This window comes from Ambystoma mexicanum, chromosome 6p (genome assembly GCF_040938575.1).
Source record: "Ambystoma mexicanum isolate Mex_15411 chromosome 6p, UKY_AmexF1_1, whole genome shotgun sequence".
In the NCBI taxonomy this organism is placed as follows: Eukaryota; Metazoa; Chordata; class Amphibia; order Caudata; family Ambystomatidae; genus Ambystoma; species Ambystoma mexicanum.
Genome location: NC_090935.1, coordinates 1,095,188,637 through 1,095,207,056, shown reverse-complemented (window position 1 = coordinate 1,095,207,056; position 18,420 = coordinate 1,095,188,637). Strand labels below are relative to the sequence as shown.

The 18,420-nt window shown below is 45.0% G+C and overlaps 1 protein-coding gene across 3 annotated transcripts in view; it reads left to right on the top strand.

Moving 5' to 3' along the window:
* The window catches only part of ERCC6L2 (ERCC excision repair 6 like 2), a 1,852,128-nt gene that overhangs the window by 25,370 nt on the left and 1,808,338 nt on the right, over nucleotides 1-18,420 (top strand). For all 3 annotated transcript variants that reach the window (XM_069625699.1, XM_069625698.1, XM_069625700.1), the window contains exons 2-3: nucleotides 10,800-10,876; nucleotides 17,249-17,673. In XM_069625699.1, coding sequence (XP_069481800.1) covers nucleotides 10,834-10,876; nucleotides 17,249-17,673 — 468 coding nt within the window. In that variant the 5' untranslated portion in view covers nucleotides 10,800-10,833. The remainder of the gene's footprint in view (nucleotides 1-10,799; nucleotides 10,877-17,248; nucleotides 17,674-18,420) is intronic.

The window sequence follows — 18,420 nt, the reverse complement described above, 5'->3', positions numbered from 1 at the left end:
CCATTCCAACTTTTCATTCAACTCGTTCTGTTCCATCCCCTCGATCCGTTCCATCCCCTCGATCCGTTCCATCCCCTCGATCCGTTCCATTCACTCCATCTGTTCCATCCACTCCATCTGATTCCATACACCCCATCTGATTCCATCCACTCCATCTGTTTCATCCATTCTACCTGTTTCGTCCAGTCTACCTGTTCCACCCATTTCATCTGTTCCATCTACTCATCAGATCGATCCACTCCATCTGTTCCCTCCGCCTCACTTGTTTCATCAACTCCAACTGTTCTGTCTACTGTATCTGTTATCTACATTGCATCCGTTCTATTCATTTGATTTGTTTGTTCCATCCACTTCGTCTGTTCATTACTTCATCCATCTCGCTCCATCCCTTCCATCTGCTTCATCCCTTCTGTCCGCTTCATCCCTTCTGTCCGCTTCATCCCTTCCGTCCTCTTCGACCCTTCAGTCCTCTTCGACCCTTCCGTCCGCTTCATACGTTCCGTCCGCTTCATACGTTCCGTCCGCTTCATACGTTCCGTCCGCTTCATACGTTCCGTCCGCTTCGTCCGTTTAATCTATTTCATCCGTTTCATCCACTTCTTCCGTTTCATCCACTTCTTCCGTTTCATCCACTTCTTCCGTTCCATCCACTTCATCCGTTCCATCCACTTCATCATTTCCATCCACTCTTTCTGTTTCATCCACTCCATCCATTCCAGCCACTTCACCTGTTCCAGCCACTTCACCCGTTGCAGCCACTCCATCCCTTCCATCTCCACCATCCCTTCCATCTGCACCATCCCTTCCATCTGCGCCATCCCCTCGATCCCCTCCATCCCTTCCATCCCCACATTCGTTCCATCCCCCCCTTTGTCCTGTAGATATTGAGGTCCGGTTTTATGTATTGCTCGGTGCGAGATGCATAAGGTTTTGAAGGTCACCATTTGGGCAACCGGGAGCCAGTGCAGAGTTTTGAGAGCTGGGAAGGTGTGATCCCTTGGGCACAGAGCTAGTAGCAGTTTGGCTGCTGCATTTTGAGCTCTTTGTAGTTTAGTCAGGTGGTACGCATGGACTCCAAGGTAGAGGGAGTTAGCATATTCTAGTCTTGACATTACAGTTGATTGGACTGTAGTGAGTCTGTTGGGAAAGGAGAGGTACGGAAAAATGCGCTTAAGAATTTTGAAGTGGTAGTGGCAGGACTTGGTGCGAGAGGGTTAGGTCGGAGTCGAGAGTGCATCCAAGGTTTTTTACTGAGGTTGAGGTTGTCGGGGAATCCCCATGGCAGGTGGCCAGGGTAGAGGTTGCGGAAGAAGTTTGGTGTTGCCACACACCATGATTTTGGTTTTGGAGGGGTTTAAATGGAGATGGTTTGTAGTCATCCAGTAGTTAATGTCAAGGAGGCAGGCAGCAAGGTTGGGTTGGCAGCTGGGTGTTGAGTTAAGGAGTTTTAGGATTAGTTTGGTGTCGTCGGCGTAGTTGTAGCACAGGATTATTCTTGGGAGGGTGGACATGTAGAGGTTGAACAGGAGGGCTGATAAGCACTCTCCTTGTGGCACTCCGGTGTTGACTGGTCGGTCGGCGGAAGTAAAGGATCGAGGAGGGTTATTTGTTTCCTATTGTTAAGGAAGGATGCTATCCACTTGAGTGTTTCCACTGATTCCTAGGGAGTGGAGGCGGTCGAGGAGGATAGAGTGGTTGATTGTGTCAAAGGCGCCAGGTCAAGAAGGATTAGTGCAGCGCATCCTGCAGCGTCTGCAGTGTTTTTAAGGTCATCCCAGACTGAGATCAGGGTGGTTTTAGTTCTGTGTTGAGGTCTGAAACCTGATGGAGCGTGGTCTAGGAGATTGTTGGCTTCGACAAAGGCGTTTAGTTGGGAGTATGCGGTTCGGTCGATGAGTTTAGCAAGGAACCTGGTGTTTGAGATGGGGCAATAGGTTTTGGGGTCGAGAGGGTTGAGGCCCGTTTTTTTTAGGAGGGGTTTGACATGGGCAGTTTTGAACGTGTCAGGAAAAATTCCAGAGGAGAGGGGCTCATTTATTATGGTTCTCGCATATTCTCCTGCACAGGTAGATGAGAATATTTCTTTGAGGGTTGAGGCTGGGCAGGGGTCTTGCGGGGAACAGGATGGTTTCCGGGTGGAGAGGAGTTTGTTAAATTAGTCAGTTGATATTGGTGTGAACTAGTCAAAAGTCGGTTGGGTTGTAGTTGTAGGCGGAGGATTGGTGGTTGGGGTGGGTGGATTGTGCGGTGGGTGCAGGAGGGCCAGTTTGTTGATTAGGGAGTTTGTTCTTTCGAGAGTAGTGGTGTAGAAGTGGAGAGAGAGTGAGTCACAGAGTGATTGGGAAGGGGTTGTTTGGGTGGTGGTACATGATGGTTTGGTGAATTCAGAGATGATTTTGTGGAAATCTTTGCTGGAGTTTCCACTGTTGAGGATTTGAGAGTTGTAATGGGCTTTTTTTGCTTTCCGAATTTCTGCTTTTTAGTGGCGATGGTGCCGGGCTAAGGTGGATCTGCTCAGGGTGGTTTTATCTTTCCGCCATTTGCGTTCGAGGGATTTGTATAGTTGTTTTGCAGTCTTGAGTTCAGGTGTAAACCATCTTGGAAAAGGGCCATGGCGAGGGGATGATTGGCAGGTGGGCGTGAGCGGGATTAATGAGGTATTGAGCCAAGTGTCAAAGGCGTCAGGGTTAAGGGTACATTGCGTGTGGAGGTAGGCGGGGGAGACTGAAAGAGGGCGTGGGCTAGGTCCGGAAGGATTTTTAGTTTTCTTCCAGTATTTGCGTAGATATGGACGTTCTGGTTCAGGTACGGGGAGGGAGACGGGTGAGCGTATGCTGAAAGGGACAATTAAATGGTCGGACTACGTGATATGGGTGGGGGGATTTAGATGTATCTGGTTGTGGGAGCTGAAGATGGCATCAAGGGTGTGTTCTTTGCAGTGAGTTGGCCTGTTTATGTGGGTACAGAGGTTAATCGCGTCTAGGCAGTCGACCAGAGATTGGGTCATAGGGTTGGTCGGGATGTCGAGCCAGATATTGAAATCTCCTAGTAGAGTGAGGGTGGGATGGTTTAATTGGACGCTGGCTATCGAACCGCAGAGGTTGTTTGAGATTTGTCTGTCATATCCAGGAGGCCTGTAGATGATTGGGAAGCTGTGGCAGAACGTTAGGGGGAGGGATAGTTTGACGAGAAGCAATTCGCAGGAAGGGATGGTTGGCTGGTTGTCAGTGATTGAGGAGGAGAAGTGTGACTTGAAGGCGATTGCTACTCCTCCTCTAGAGGGTCGGTTAAGTGGGATGAGGCAGTTGTCTGGGGGGAAGGCTTCATTGGCGATGGGGGCAAAGTCGTCGGAGAACCAGGTTTCTGTGATAAAGACTAGGTCTGGTTTGTCTGAGGTGAGTAGGTCAAAGATGCTGTGTCTGTTTCTAGCAACAGATCGGGCATTAAAAAGAATGCATCTTATTTCGGTACAGGAGGATGCTGTGGAGGTTGGGAGGGGTGGGGGAGTGGGTCAGTGGGATGTCGGGTGGGGGGTTGGTTGGAGGGGGAGGGTAGGGGGTGTAAACTGGGTGGTGAGAGAGGGGGGATGGTCGATGGGAAGAGTAGACGGGCAGTTGAGGTGGTGGTTATGGGGGGGTGGGGTTGGACAGGTGTGTGAGGTTGGTTGGAATTGGGTCATGCGATTCGAAAGTGGGGTGTAGGGGGTTAGGACTTCTAGTTGTGTTTGGTGAGAAGTCAAGGGAGAGGGGTTTAAGGCAGGGTGAGGACGGGGGGAGGGTGGTGGTGATCGGGAATGGGAGATTGAGGTGGTGGGTCGAGACAGGAGTGGGGAGGAGTAATGAGAGATTGAGGGAGACCAGGTAGGTTTTCTTTTCAGGGTTTTTGTTGCAGTGGAGTATGAGAGGGTAGGGGGGGTCAGAGAGTGAAAGGGATGCGGCTTCTGTCCAGGGAGAGATGTGCAGTTTTTAGAGATGGGAAGGAGCGGTGTCAGGGGAGGATGTTTAGGGGAGTTGATGAGAGAAAGGGGGGGGGGGTGGCGGGCTGTGTGTGCCTGGGAGGCTAGGTGGGCTGTTGGTTGGAGGGGCTGGGGGTACAGGCATGCTGATAGTGGGCGGGTGGGTGGAGGGGATGGGAGGAGCAGGGGTCTTAGGATGGTCGGCTCACCATCGGGCTCCCCTTGTTTGGTGTTTGGGTAGGGGTTGGGTTTGGGGCGTGGTAGACAGCGAGTGGGCTGAGAATGTGGTGTTGGGTTGGCTGGTTTGGGATTGGTTGGTTTTCCTGTCTTGTGGGTTGGATTGAGAGTGGGATGAGGATGTGGGTGGGATGGATTGGGGCGGGGGAAGGGAGGTAGGGCGGGGGGAAGGGAAGTGGGCGTGAGTGTGACTCTTTGGGTGGACCATGGTGGGCTGGGTGGTCTCATGTTGTGGCTAAGTTTGAACTTAGCTATAGTTGGATGCTTTTGTTCACACTTTCCACGTTTAACTATACCATAGGGTGATATTATACACACTTTTTAGTTTCAACTATGCCGCAGGGTGAGATTGATTATCCAAACTTTTGAGTTCATTAATACCAAGGATGATGTTATTTACAATTTCTGCCCTTAGCCGACAGGTGCGGGAAACCCGCTGAACCCCGTTTGTGATAGGGATTGGAGATTGCAATTTCTAAGTTTACCTCTGCCACATTTAGGGAAATTTTCTGATTCGGCAGTAGGCTAGGATGATATTATTCTCAGTTTCTAAGGTCAATTATACCATAGGATGATGTTATTCACACCTTCACCTTCTAAATTGAACTATACCACCGGGTCAGATTTTCAGTTTCTAAAATCAACTATACCATGGGGTGAGATTATTTATTCACAGTTTCTAAATTCAACAAAAGTACAAGATTATGTTAATCACACTTTCTGAGTTTAGCTATACCATGGGTGAGATTATTCACAGTTGCTAAATGAAAGTTCCCGGTTCTGTTACGGCTACTAACATGTCATCTGTGAACGCGACAACCCTGTGTCCCCGCCACCACCCCCAAATGGGATACCTTTTTTTCTCCTGGGTTGTTCCGAATTCTAGTGAGCAGAGGCTCCAAATATAGGACGTATAGTAGCAGGGATAATGGACACCCCTGTCTCGTTCTGCAGCTTGTAAGGATGCATCTGGAGAGGTGAGCATTGATCGACAATGTATCTTGGGATTCGTGTAGTTGTGTCTCTCATCTGCAAAAATGTGCCCCCAACTTCCCACGTGTTATAGGGTATAGAAAAGAAATGGCCATTCGACTTGGTCAAATGCCTCTTTGGCATAAAATGATATCGACACAGACTGTGTCGGACTTATTGTTGCTTTTTTGATCAAGGGGCATAACCGCCTCGTGTTGTCCATTTGTTATCCAGTGATGAATCTAGATTGATCAGGATTAATCGCTTAGCCAAAATACCTGTGTAAATCTTCCCATCAATATTCATTAGCGCAATGGGTCTGTAAGACCTACAGTTCTTTGTGGTTTTTTTTGGTCACCAGCTTGGTTTTGCACTTGTTATAAAACAGCGCCAGGATGCCACCTGGGCCTGGCGCTTTGTTCAAAAGGAGGGCCTAAATTGCTGACCCTACCTCTGCCTCTCTTATATCAGCTTCCAATGTCTCAACTTTCCATGGCAGTCCATTTCAGTAAGGGCACCAACTCAAAGTAGCTCACGACTGTGCTATGTTTGGGCCTGGACGTAGTTTATAGGGATTCATAGAAATCTGCAAATGAATCTATAATACTTGCAGCATCTGTCACTATCGGCCCATCGATCCTGGTATGGTTTGGGTAGCACTAGATGTTTTTAACTGTCGTGCCAACAAATGGTCTGCCTTATGAGAGCACTAACAAAATACCTCTGTTTTGCATGTAGTAGGGACATTTCTGCTCTTTGCGTATGTAGTAGGTTTAGTTGACCTCGAGCATGCCTTAATGTCTTTTACAGGGCCCTCGTCCGCGTGTCAGCTAAGGCCTGTATTATCTGCCCCAATTAAGTCTCCAGCTCTTTTTCCATTTTTCCCCCATTGCTTCTCCTTCTGAGCCCTAAAAGCGATTAGTTCACCCCGCAATACCACTTTAAACGTGTCCCATAACATTTCTGAGCTAATTTCTCAGGTGCCATTTGTATAGAAATATTGATCTATTTTATCACTTATTGCCTCAATGATCACCCTGTCCTTCAGTAACTCTACTGGAACTTCCATCCCCATAGGTCCCTCCACTTCCCATAAGCATGAAATTCAACAGATATATGGGCGTGATCTGAAAGTGAGATCGATTCCCAACCCCACCTCCCCCACAACTCCCATTACCCAATCATAGTCGACCCTGGACAGTGATTGGTGAACATGGAAAAAGCACGTATATCCCCCTTCTTCTCCCCCCTATCGATCATCCACACAACCTGCCGGGCCATGCTATCAAAGCTATTCAGGAGGGTGCGGGAAGGAATGGGTGTGTCCCGTTGTGCCCCTGAGCTCCTGTCAACTTGAGGGACACATGCTAAGCTAAAATCCCCCATTAGTATGACTTCCCCCCCTGCAAACTGCTCTAACATGGCTGCTACGCTGCGCAGGAATCCCCCTGGCCTATGGTGGGGGTATATCCTGTTGCTAGTGTTATATGCCGTTGTTCCATAAGTGCCCAGAGAAATACATACCTTCTATCTGGGTCAGCCTGTGACTGTGTATTGTGCACATTTAGGGAGTCTTTAAATGCGATCACTACCCCTACCGTTTTACCCCTGGTTTTGGCCTGGTATACCCGTGAGAACTGCCCAAGCCAAGCATTGCTTTTTTCCTTCTCCTGTATATGTGTTTCTTGAAACAATATGATTTCTGCCCTCTCCCTTATAACCTGCGCCTCAAGCTTCCTGCGTTTAATTAGAGGTATTCATTCTTCTAATATTATGCGCCAACATATTGAATGTCATGATAGCCACCACCCTTTCCATGCTATTTGCATCCGCCATTGTATACCTTATGCTGCTGTCGCTGATCTCCCGCCTCTCCCCACTCTGTTCCCTCCCCACCATGCCCCCTTTAACTTCAAAACTAACAGTCCTTCCCTCCCTCTCGTCCCCCTATCCCCACCAAACATTCCCTCCCAGGCTCAGACCAGATATCATATGACTCCCTCGGGGACCAACCCTGTGGCTCTAGTCCAAGTAACTACCTGAGGCAAAACCATTGAGAGGATTCCTAATATCTCCTAGCAGATTCCAAAAGAAGCCCTGAGCTTCCCACACCCACCCTGGCCCTCCACAAACCCTTTCATCTTAAGCGCCATATGTTGCAGAAACCATTCCCAACCGACTATCAATCCTGTTTAAATTCCCTAAGTACAGCAATACTCTTTCCATCTTAAGTCACCTTCCCCTAACCCCTGCAGTTCTTTCTCATTCCGGCAGACAGTTGTTGCCTGCATCATTGTGTGCTCCTCTTCTCAAATTCTCTTGGTAGCACCTCGCCCCCTTGTATTCAATCTCGTTTTCGTGCTTTCATGCTTCTAGCTCTTCTTCATGGGATCACTCTTCCTTACTCCCTTCGTTCTATTTCCGTCTATTCTTTATTTCATAATACACTGAAGTCTCACCTCCTGCAACATGCTTGATCTTTTTCTGTATTTTTTGATTACTCATTTTATTGTACTGTTCCCTGTTCTCTGTACAGTGCCTTGGTTTAAGGCACTTTATAAAACATAAATGAATCCAAATACATACAGCTCTGCTATTCCCTATCCAGAAGAGTTTTACCTTTCACTCCCAGGACTCACTCTACCAGAGGGACCGGAGATACCTTAGCCTTCATTGCAAACGTCCCTCTAGACGCCATTTGCAAAGCAGCTACGTGGAGTTCCATTCATACTTTCACACAGCATTATTGTATTGACGCTCACTCTAAAGCAGATTCACATATGGGACAAGCGGTTCTAAAACATCTATTTGCGCTGTACCTTCTTCTCCAGATACTGCTCGCCGATCTATGCATAGCATGTGATCTAAGTAGATCCACAAGGCTCGGAAGGGATACATTATTCACCGTAATCATATTTCTGATGCTTGTATCTGCTTAGATTCACAAGCGCCCACCCTTCCTCTCCTTCTGGAGTCAAAGGCGCATAGATGTTTTCTGGTCTATCTCTGTTTCTGCTTTATCACATCTGTACTTGCGCTACACTTCATGCAACCCCATGTCAGAAACAAACAATCTGAGGGACCTCAACGCGTGATGCACCATGGATACAACACATGTCACACTAGGGATATTATTATTAACACGCCCTGTCGACGTCCATTTTCGAATTTCGAAAACAAATCTTGTAATACTCTGCGACTACCACTAGATGTTGGACTATGCAGAGCATGTGAATCTAAGCAGATCCACATGCATCAGAAATCCGATTATGGTGAGTAATGTATCCCATATAATTGCTTTGTAGTATTTCGGGAAGGTATGACATTGGGAGAAAAGGTGATGGAAAGTTGTAAGTGTAGATTTTATCGTTCTGGGGGATAAAAAGGGGATGAATGGATTTCCCCCAAATGAGTGATTGTGAGTCTCCAAGGGCTTCAATGCTGTGTTGAGGCCATATGAGGCGTTTCTGCAAATGTGTGGCACTGTGAGAAGTTTGGAACCATTGTGAGGGGGTGGAAGCTAGATTCGGAAGATGGGAACCTCTGAAGGAATTTTAAGCAGAGTGAGAGAAACATTACGAAAATGTGAAGGATTTTGACCTAATGTCCAAGTATTTTAGTGGGCATGAGTGTTTATGAGGCAAGGCGAAATCACAGAAGTTGTTGGCTGTGACGGGTACGGATTTGGTGAGATGGGCGATGTGGATGATGGGGTCTCCAAAGGTGTGTTTGGAGTTGGCGAGTGTGGTGTCGAAGAAGCGGGGTTTGCGGGGTGAGATCAAGGCTTTGGGTCAGGCGTATGTGGCAGGGAAGGAAGGGTGTAAGGTGTTCATGGATGGTTCGAAGGATCCTGTGTCTGGGAGAGTGGGTATGGCGTTTTATCTGGAAAGCACTGGGGAGTATAAAGTGGGGCGACTGACGAATGACGTGTCGATTTGTACGGCTGAGTTGGTGGCGATTGCATTGGCGATTGATAGGGTGTGCGAGTTGGGGTTTGAGAAGGTGGTGGTGTTTTCGGATTCATTGAGTGGGTTGCAGGCGATTGTGGCAGGGGATGGTGATAGGAAGGATGTGATTTTGGACATCAGGAGGAAGATTGATCGGTGTGTGCGTGGGGGGATGGATCTGGAGTTGGCGTGGGTCCCCAGTCACACTGGCATTTTGGGTGATGAGTTGGTGGATTTGGCGGCGGGTGCGGGTTTGAGGAGAGGAGCGGTTGATGTGAGGATACCTTTGAGTGTGGATGAGGTGAAGGCTGTGGTGGTGAAGCGGGTTATGGATGAGTGGCAGGAGAGGTGGGAGAGTGGGGTGAAGGGCAGGTGGATGTTTGGTGTTCTTGAGAATGTGTCTGTGAAGGTGGATGCAGGGAAACTGGAATGGAGGAGGAGGGAGGAGGTGATGCTGAACCGGTTGAGGATAGGGCATGTGGGGCTGAATGACAGTCTGTTTCAAGTGGGCAAGCGTGAGTCGAGGGACTGTGCGGTGTGTGGGGTGCCTGAGACTGCGGGACATTTTTTGCTTGCGTGTGAGAGGCATGTTGAGGAGAGAGAGTTGATGAGGGTTCGGTTGTCTGCGCTGGGAGTGGCTGAACTGAGTGGGAAGGCTTTGCTGGGAAGAGTCTGCGTGAGAGGCAGGGAGAGGAGCAGTGTGCTGCTAGATTTTGTGGGGCAGACGGGGCGGTGGGAGGAGTTATGAGAATGTGGGGGCTGTGTGTAAGATTGGTGGGGTAGGTGCACATCATCCTTTTGGATGGGGAAGCGCCTGCGTGGGTCCGCCCAGACATTCGATAATTTGAAAGAAAGAAAAAAGGAAAGAGATCATAGAAGTGAGTCTGAGTGATGGAAGGCAGCAATAGGGTACAGATGAGGTTGTGGGGATGTGAGGCGCTGTCATGGCGTACCAAAAGATAATGCCTTGCTTTGAGGGTGAGGATTGCGAGTCCGATTCAGTGGGCTAAAGGCAGGGCAGTCAGCATGAAGCACTTTAATAGGCTCAGGCGCCCGGGCATAATGCTTGAGGTAGGAACTGTGCGGCGATCCGGTGTCTGCAACGCACTGCAATCCATGCACTAAATACAATTTTAGCAAAGTATTCTTCTTACCAGTGAGAGAAGTCTGCACACCAGCCTGCTTCACTTGCCAAAGCCTGATTTCTGCAGAGGATTTGGTCGGTAGGAAGGCTCTTTCCAAAGAGATTTTAATGTTGGTCAAATAGCACACTTTGAGTGAAATACTAGATGTACGCTTCTTTGATCTAAAATGATATCACAATTGTTAGTTTCAGTACATGACAATATCCATCATGTACCTGGGCATATGATGGCAGTGCAAACTGATGGGAAACCACTGTTCCAGGGTTCCATTTTATCCTTTACAGCAGCCTCGCCATGTGTTTGGGAGCAACATTTTTATTCTACCTTTTTGAATGCTCTACATTTCTGAGGGTCGCATTGGGCGGAGAAATGAGCACGTCTCTATTGTGTAATGTTTATTTGCTTTGTGTTTCATTGTTGTTTGTTAATCCATTATTTACAGCTGCCTTGAAAAACCAAAGTGCAAATGCATGTCGCAAAAGTATTTTGTTGTCCTGATTCAAAAGAATCATTTTCAGATGTTGTTCTTTTATTTTTCTTCAGATTTCCCATGCCTTGAGGTTGAAGTTCTAAATGGATGCCGCTATCAGTGAGCCAAACTGCAATGGAAAAACAAACAGGCAAGTGTGGGGCTGTGCGGATGGGGTGTAGTGAGCTAGAAGGTTAGTCTGGCTCCTCTACCCATAAACATTTAATTCAGCATTCTTTTTCTACAAAAGCAAATTATCGTGAACCCATCAGACTGAAGTTAATGCCGAGCAATCCAAACACTTCTGAAGGTCAAAGCTGTGGCCACGCCATCATTTTTCTCATTTGCACAACCTGTTAGGAGAAGAAAAAAATTATAACAAAAATAAAATATTCCCATTCAAGATTGCCGATAGAATGAACGTGCTGATTGCAGCAACACGTCCTGGTCTTCGTGCTTAAAGAGAAAAGAAAGGGTAGTTCCAATAGAGGCAAACAGGAAATGCAATGTAGGGGTCGATAATGTTGAGTTCCATAGGTTAACCTGCTTGACCTTTTTCCTCCATCTCATGTGAAACTGATTGCTAATGAACTCTACTGATATGCTGTCACCCATTCTGCCCTCCTGGGAAAAGGAGCAACATATAAGACAGTGTTCTGCTAGAATTCCCCTCATATAAGCAAAACCAGCCTAGGCCTGACCAGGTACTGTTGGTACAATATAGCGCCTAGATGATATTACATGGGTAATGTGCTAAGCGCTTAAAACAAGATGTATTTAGAATAGCATTATAGTTCCTTGAATAGCAGGAGACATTGAAAGCGCTAGGTGCCTGGGTTAACCTGTATTTGCTTTTGTTTGCAAAACAACCTCTCCAGTGAAGGTTGTGTTTTTGGGTATATTTACATTTATGAACATAAGTATGCTTGTATAAAGAATTCTATATCTTGTAGATTGAACCAGCAAAATAACACTAGAATCCTAAATCCCCATAAAAAGATTGGAATTGCAGTTCTCTATGAATACAGTGCGCAAAGACCTGGCCCTGCCCTTTATACCTACCAGCTTTTGCTGTGCTGTAACAGGACTAGGATTCTAGTCGTCCGAAGCAAAAAGCGAGGGACTGATTATGGCAAAGAAATAATAGCTTAGGGCAGCGTGTCCCAGGAACATTATTTTGGATACAGATAAACGTGGCCTTATACACGTAAGACACTTTTGCTGTAGACTGATAGGCAGATGCAGACAGACATTGCAAGGGGTGTGCCAATTAAATTGTAGTTGCACATCATCTGAAGGGCAGCACCTTACCTTGTCTGCAACATAGAACTGCATTAGGTGCCTTAGACCCGTGGAGCTGTGCATCAAATGACATGCGAGTATAATGGTAAGGAGTTTCCATATAGGAAGTATATAATGCCATGCAAACCTTAGAGAGGGGACTGGCTAAGGAGTTGCATGCTATTAGAGGGTCCTGTCACAGCTGACCAACTACAGCCATAGGAGCCATAGGAGATGCCTGTGTGACTTAGCATCTTATGAGTGATATGGTGAATATCTTGTTGTAAATTGTGCTCTTGTTGGTCATTGTGCATTTTCTGAAATTAGTGATTGCTTCATTAACATTGTGGCTTATATTATTCAATGTTTGCTTGTGATATGTGCCATCTTGAGAGACCAGATTGGTTCATTAACATTGCGTTTTAGCTTTCGATTATTGCTAACTGGAGGTATAGAATGGATCTAATTACACTATGCTTTCATTATTGCATTTCTCTCCTACACTGATATATTATGATGTATGCAATTGTTTAGTTTGCATTTGAATACCTAATATTGGTAGGTTTCTCTCAACTGAGTTGGTATTGGAGCTTTTGGTTTTCTAAGGAGCCCGTGAGGGTTATGGGCAGAGCTGTTTTGGGTTTTGGCTTTTGGGAAGTGGTTTCTGGCAACCCCTGCTCGTGAATGTGATTTGAGAAATCAAATATAACCTGGACCCTGCAAAGGGTTGATTTGTTTTGATTTGATGGTCGTTATTCATTGAGAACAAACTTGTCAGAGATTATATTGTAAATAAACATGTATTCTTTTATATGTTAATGTTAAAGGACATTCGTACTGCGCACTATCACCATGGGAGTGGTCCCCTGGCGCACTGGCCGCTCTGAAAGAGGGAGGGAGGGTGAGTTAGTGGTTGGAAGCAGGGAAAGTGCAAGAGAGCAGGGATGTGCTGTTTGGCGGCCTCAGCCCGGTGATCCGTTGGCTGGGCCTGGGGTGTTTGCGGCCGGTAGTCGTCGTGTGCTGTTGCGCAAGTCTAGGTGTTTTTGTTTTGTTGTTGCAATGTAGTGAAGTTTGTGCGGTTTGTTGTGCTGAAGATTTGTGGTTGTGTTTGGTTTGGAGTCTGAGAGGTGTGTGCAGAAGGGGAAATCGTTAGTGTAATAGATTAGTTTCCATCTCTATCTTGAATTGAGGCGCTGTGCTTGCATAGTCTCCCCTGCTGCACCTCTGTCCCGACCTGGACCCATCTAGCCCCCATCTCCAGCTGCCTCCCTCTCAACTCCACCTGTCCTCCGTTCCTACTCCTGTGGTCAGTGTGCATGCCAATGTCCACCATTCCGCTAGTGCGGTGAATGCCCGTATCTCCACAATTGAAATGACACTTTGGTGCCTGGAAGTTGTTATGGGGGGGGGGGGGGGGGGTGACGATGTTAGGTGGGATTGGCTGGGGTAGTTGACTCCGTTTCTGGGAATGACAACATTAGTCATTCTTTACTCAACATGGACATATTATGCTGATGTATTAAGCCATTGAATGCTCTGTTTTGAGGCCCCTCTATCCCATCTAAAATAAATATGAGCTAACACTTTATTTGATAAAGTGAAAGGGTTGTGTCTGTGCTCATATGAAAGGGCTGAAAGAGGGCACCTGCTTAGAGTTCCCATGAGACTAACTAATGAACCAAATCAATAACTCAGCAAATACCTTTGTAGCAGTGCATAAAGTGATGTACTCAGATTTGAAGAGAGATCTTAATTGAATCTGAGCCAACGACCATGTGTAACCGTTCAGAATGCAGTTATCCTTGACCACTGTTGAACTAGTATATAGTTCTTATTCATTGAAGACGACATATTCACATTTCCTATCTTTTTTGAAAGACAGCACTATGGACTTTTTATCAGTAGAAGCAAGACCATAGATTTGTTTGTGAAATACTGTTCAATTGCTAATGAAGAAGTGATGTTTTCACGAAACGCGTTGGGCCATAATTAAATCAACCCTGTTTGATTAAGAACACTGTGTCAGTGTATCTGATATATGTTAATAAGTGTTTACCTATAAATGTTAATATATGTTAAATATGACTGATTTAAACATTTAAATCAAATAAATTCAACATATTTAAGTACTAGCACTGCAGAGGACGGGAGTTCCCACATTTGGGAACTTATATTTTTTTTGTTTGGATGGTCACAAAACCTAAAAGAAATAATTTTGACCTACAAGATTTACTTTTGGTACTGTGCTAACGTAGCTTTATATCTGATCCACTAAGCCTCTAGATACATGTTCCATTTAGTTTCTAAAGCTTTGGTAAAAGATTTAGAGTTAGATGCTTAACTGTCTGCAGGGATCGGCCCCAAATTATGTTAAAAAATGTGAAAAATAGATTACCTTCACACCTTCGAAATCCATTAAGTCCCTTTAAGTTCTTTGTGCCTGTTGTACTTGTCTCATGAGAGATACTTCGACATCTGAGGCTCAAGACAGCTTAGCCAACATCTCCTGCCGCTGTGGTGTGACCCCAGTCTTCTTTACTTTACGGCTCTGTTGTAAGAAAATATTTGTAGTCTGTAGTCTGTGCAGCGGGTCTGCGCTGTACCTCTTTACGCAATAAAGAAGAGCACCAAGTGTGACTGACTTCACATTGTGTGCTATTTGACTGACCCCCCAGCCCCTCACTCGCTCATTGATGAATTGGTTACAGTATATAGTGACTACATCAATAGATTTATATATATGACAGTTTGTATCTGGTTTTTCAATCTGATTTTCAATTTTCCTCTTAAATAAGTGCCAATTGTAATTGAATCACATAACTAGTTCTTCCATTATAGTCACTAAAAAATACTAGCTTTACCTAATGGATCTGCCGCTCAAATCTCTTTGCAGAATATGTTTGTTGGTTTGGTTTAATAAGTGCACATCAATAAGGAGTGCATCATCCCAGACCCCAAATAGCAAATGCAATTTTGCGAGAGCTTGCTGTTTTTATTCAATTTCCACATCTTAACTTTCGAAGTGCTAGAGATTGCCCTCATTTGAAATGAGAATGATCTGAGGTTGTGAGACTAGATTGAGACGAGATTATTAGTAAATAATGGTGCCAATAAAGTACTATAGCCCTCATGGACCTGATCCTATGCTTTATTATTGTGTGCTTCATTCCAGTGCCATTTAATTTCTTCCAGATATTTAATAGTGACCCATTTTACTCCTTGCCTTCAGTGGAAAAGTATTCCATTCAAGATTCAAAAAAATCAAATGTAGGCAGCACCTGATTTAGTTACAGTGGGTGTGCCCTCGCACTTTACCAATACTAGAAGCCCGTATCCCTCTCCATTCAAAGCCTTGATGGAATGTAAGGCCTGCACCAGGATATCACCCCAGTAAAACACCTCGGTTCCCTCTCAAACCCTTGAAGCTCGGCATATCATGATGAGGAGAGATGCTTCCCTCTGTCTTTCGGGAGTTTGAGAGGCAGTCGCCATGCCCACAGAAACAGCAAACATTCAGTTTTCTAGGAAATAACCAGATCAGACTTTACCCACTCCGAATCCTGATTCAGATAGGCTGCCATCAAGGCTTGGTCCTGAAGGACGCCTCTGTCCTGGCACAGGTACATTGTCATTGAGTTATATAATCATTCCCACAATGCATGCATGAAGTGACATCACCACTGGCTTTATTTACCAAGACGTGGGCGAAAGCAGAAGAGGCACACTTGCAAATCCACACAGAATCTAATCCAAAAGCTGCAGTCCATATTATTTTCCCAATGTATAATTTATACTTGTATTGAAGCACATTTAAGAACAATATTGAAACACAATATTATGGAAAACGGCATTGGTCAACAAAAATAATATTTCCTCCATCTTTCCACCAGCAGCAACTTTGTAGTCTGTGGAAAAGCACTTTGTGCCAAATACACTTAAGGGCGTTGAAATAAACGGCATTAAATATGGGATGTAGTTATCAAGTTGATCCTGATGCTCAGTACATATTTGCAATTACCTTTGTCCCTCAAGAGTCTCCACCAGGTGCCATTTTCACGTATGCACTTTCAGTTTGTATGCAGCTGCCGCATACTTCCAGTGCCAGATGCAATGGCCTAAGCTAGGATGTACGGTCCAACATCCAAACAGTTCGAACATGGGAATGCCCTTGCTGAGACCTTGAGGGGGATGGTTATGTTCCTTCAGAAAAGGAATTCACAATCTGATTCTTCATAAATGTCTGCGGTCATGCAGCAGGGAGCAGTGCCACCCTCCCTGCCCGAGAACCTTGCACTCATTCTCTGTCTTACTGCAGAACTTTCCTCCGCTGCCTTCAGCCAATGCTTTGAAGGGTCATCAATAGTATGTAGTTTGTTGAATTCAAGGTGTAAACTACCTGTAGCAAAACGAAAAGGTGATGGCTGGAAGGTTTTGAATAAATCATAACCATGGGCACAGCTCTGGGCAACCCTCCAGACCATCGTTTTTTAAACTACCTGTAGCCTGATAATGTTCTGTGTGAAACTACCAAAGAATTATAATGCCTCACTGGACAAGTCTGCATATTATGGACTTTCTATTGTTATTCAGTGCATTTATAGGTCGGTGTTCTCCTCCTTCATTTCTCCACTTTCTCATCTCTTTTCGCCTTTTCATCCTTCTAACCGTCTCATTTTCATATCCTTGCCTCCTACTCTTCACCCTCTTTTTTTTGCACCACCTCCTTTCTGGTCTTCTCCTTCTTACTGTTCTTCTCTTCTCTCCTCCCCGGAAACGCTGGTTCCTTCTTGGAGTAGGTTGCAGGCAATAAGAGTATACTCGTTCTTTGTTTACTTTGTGATATAAGAGTGATGTATTCTATTGGTGTTGTTCTGACCTCAGTACCTTACGGATATGTTTTTTCATCTGTAACTAGATCACAAAATACTCACAACTCTATCACAGATATGCAAGTGGCTACGAAATATGTTATCACCTTAATATTGACACACACTTGCTAATTGGTAGACTTCTATTTTTTCAGAAAAGGGTGAAAGAGGAAATGTAGATGGGCAAAGTTGGTAACGAAAGTAAATAAGAAAGGCCTATGATTTGTTATAATTTGTCATAAACACTGGTTTATGGCAGATATGTAGCGGGTGACGTAGAGTGGTGAGAGTATTACAGCGTAGCAATAACAAGTGATAAAAATGTTAAGACATTTTGATTATGCACAATGTGAATTTTTAACTTTTGTTTCTAGGTGAGTGCCATATTGGAGACAAGTGCCTTTCGCCCATCTCTAAAAGAGGGAAGACCCCAGATGCCAGAATACGGTCCATTAAATCAGATAAACAAGGTGGAACCTCTGCAGTAACTTTGTCTATGCACCCTGAAGAACATACAATACAGATAAAAGAACTTTGCAAAGTCCAAGATAGTAAAGATCCCTGGAAAAGTGTAATTTTTGATGATGCTGATCTTGAGAAACCACTCTTCCCGGATAAAAGGCATTCAGGTCCCGCGGTTGCTTTCAATTTATCAAATACGGGTGACTCTATACCTTATACAATCAACAGATATTTACGTGATTACCAACGAGAAGGGGTCCAGTTTATGCACAGACATTACACTGAATCAAGAGGCTGTATTCTTGGAGATGACATGGGTCTTGGAAAAACTGTACAGGTACTGTTATGCTTCATTTAAAAATTACGAAATTATTTTTTCTGTTTGAATATTTTCTGAATAATAGGTTCGTTTTTTGTTCTCATTTTCCTAGTGCGATGCAAAAATTGAAAGCATTGCTATTTTCTTTTAGTTTGCAGATTAGAGAGTTCTTGTACAGTGTTTGTTTCTAGTTTCCTTGAAGGTTTGTAAGGATAATCGATTTTAAGGAAGATGCACTGTGAGCTTCAGTCACATAAACTGATGTAAACGCCATATCTTCTTAATTACAGGCCTTGGAACCTCATGCCTGTTTTCAGTTTGCAATATGACAAAGGTTTAAATACACAAAATGCCCTGGGTAACTTGTGTGAGTTATTCCACAAAGCTCCTTTTCTCAGGTTTAACATTGGTGTCCTTAGAAGCCATCCCCATTCACAAGGTCTCTGAGGCATTTTATTGCAACAGTTTGCGTAGGATTGTCTTTGTTCCTAGAAAAGGGGAGCCAAGTAGCATAGGAGGGGCCATAGCCTATGGGTTCAGAGCTTCTAACCCCGAAACCAGTAACATGATAGTGGTCTGTGCAGATTATCATTATCTAGTTATCAATATTCAAAAAATGTCCTGTTGCGTTGATCGGTTCTGGAAGGTTTTTATTAATACACAGACGTTTAAGAAAAACTGCAATGCACATTCTTTGCAGTTTGTTTACAGTAGATAGAGTACCTCAATACATCAACAGACGACTCAAGCCAAGATCTCTCGCCC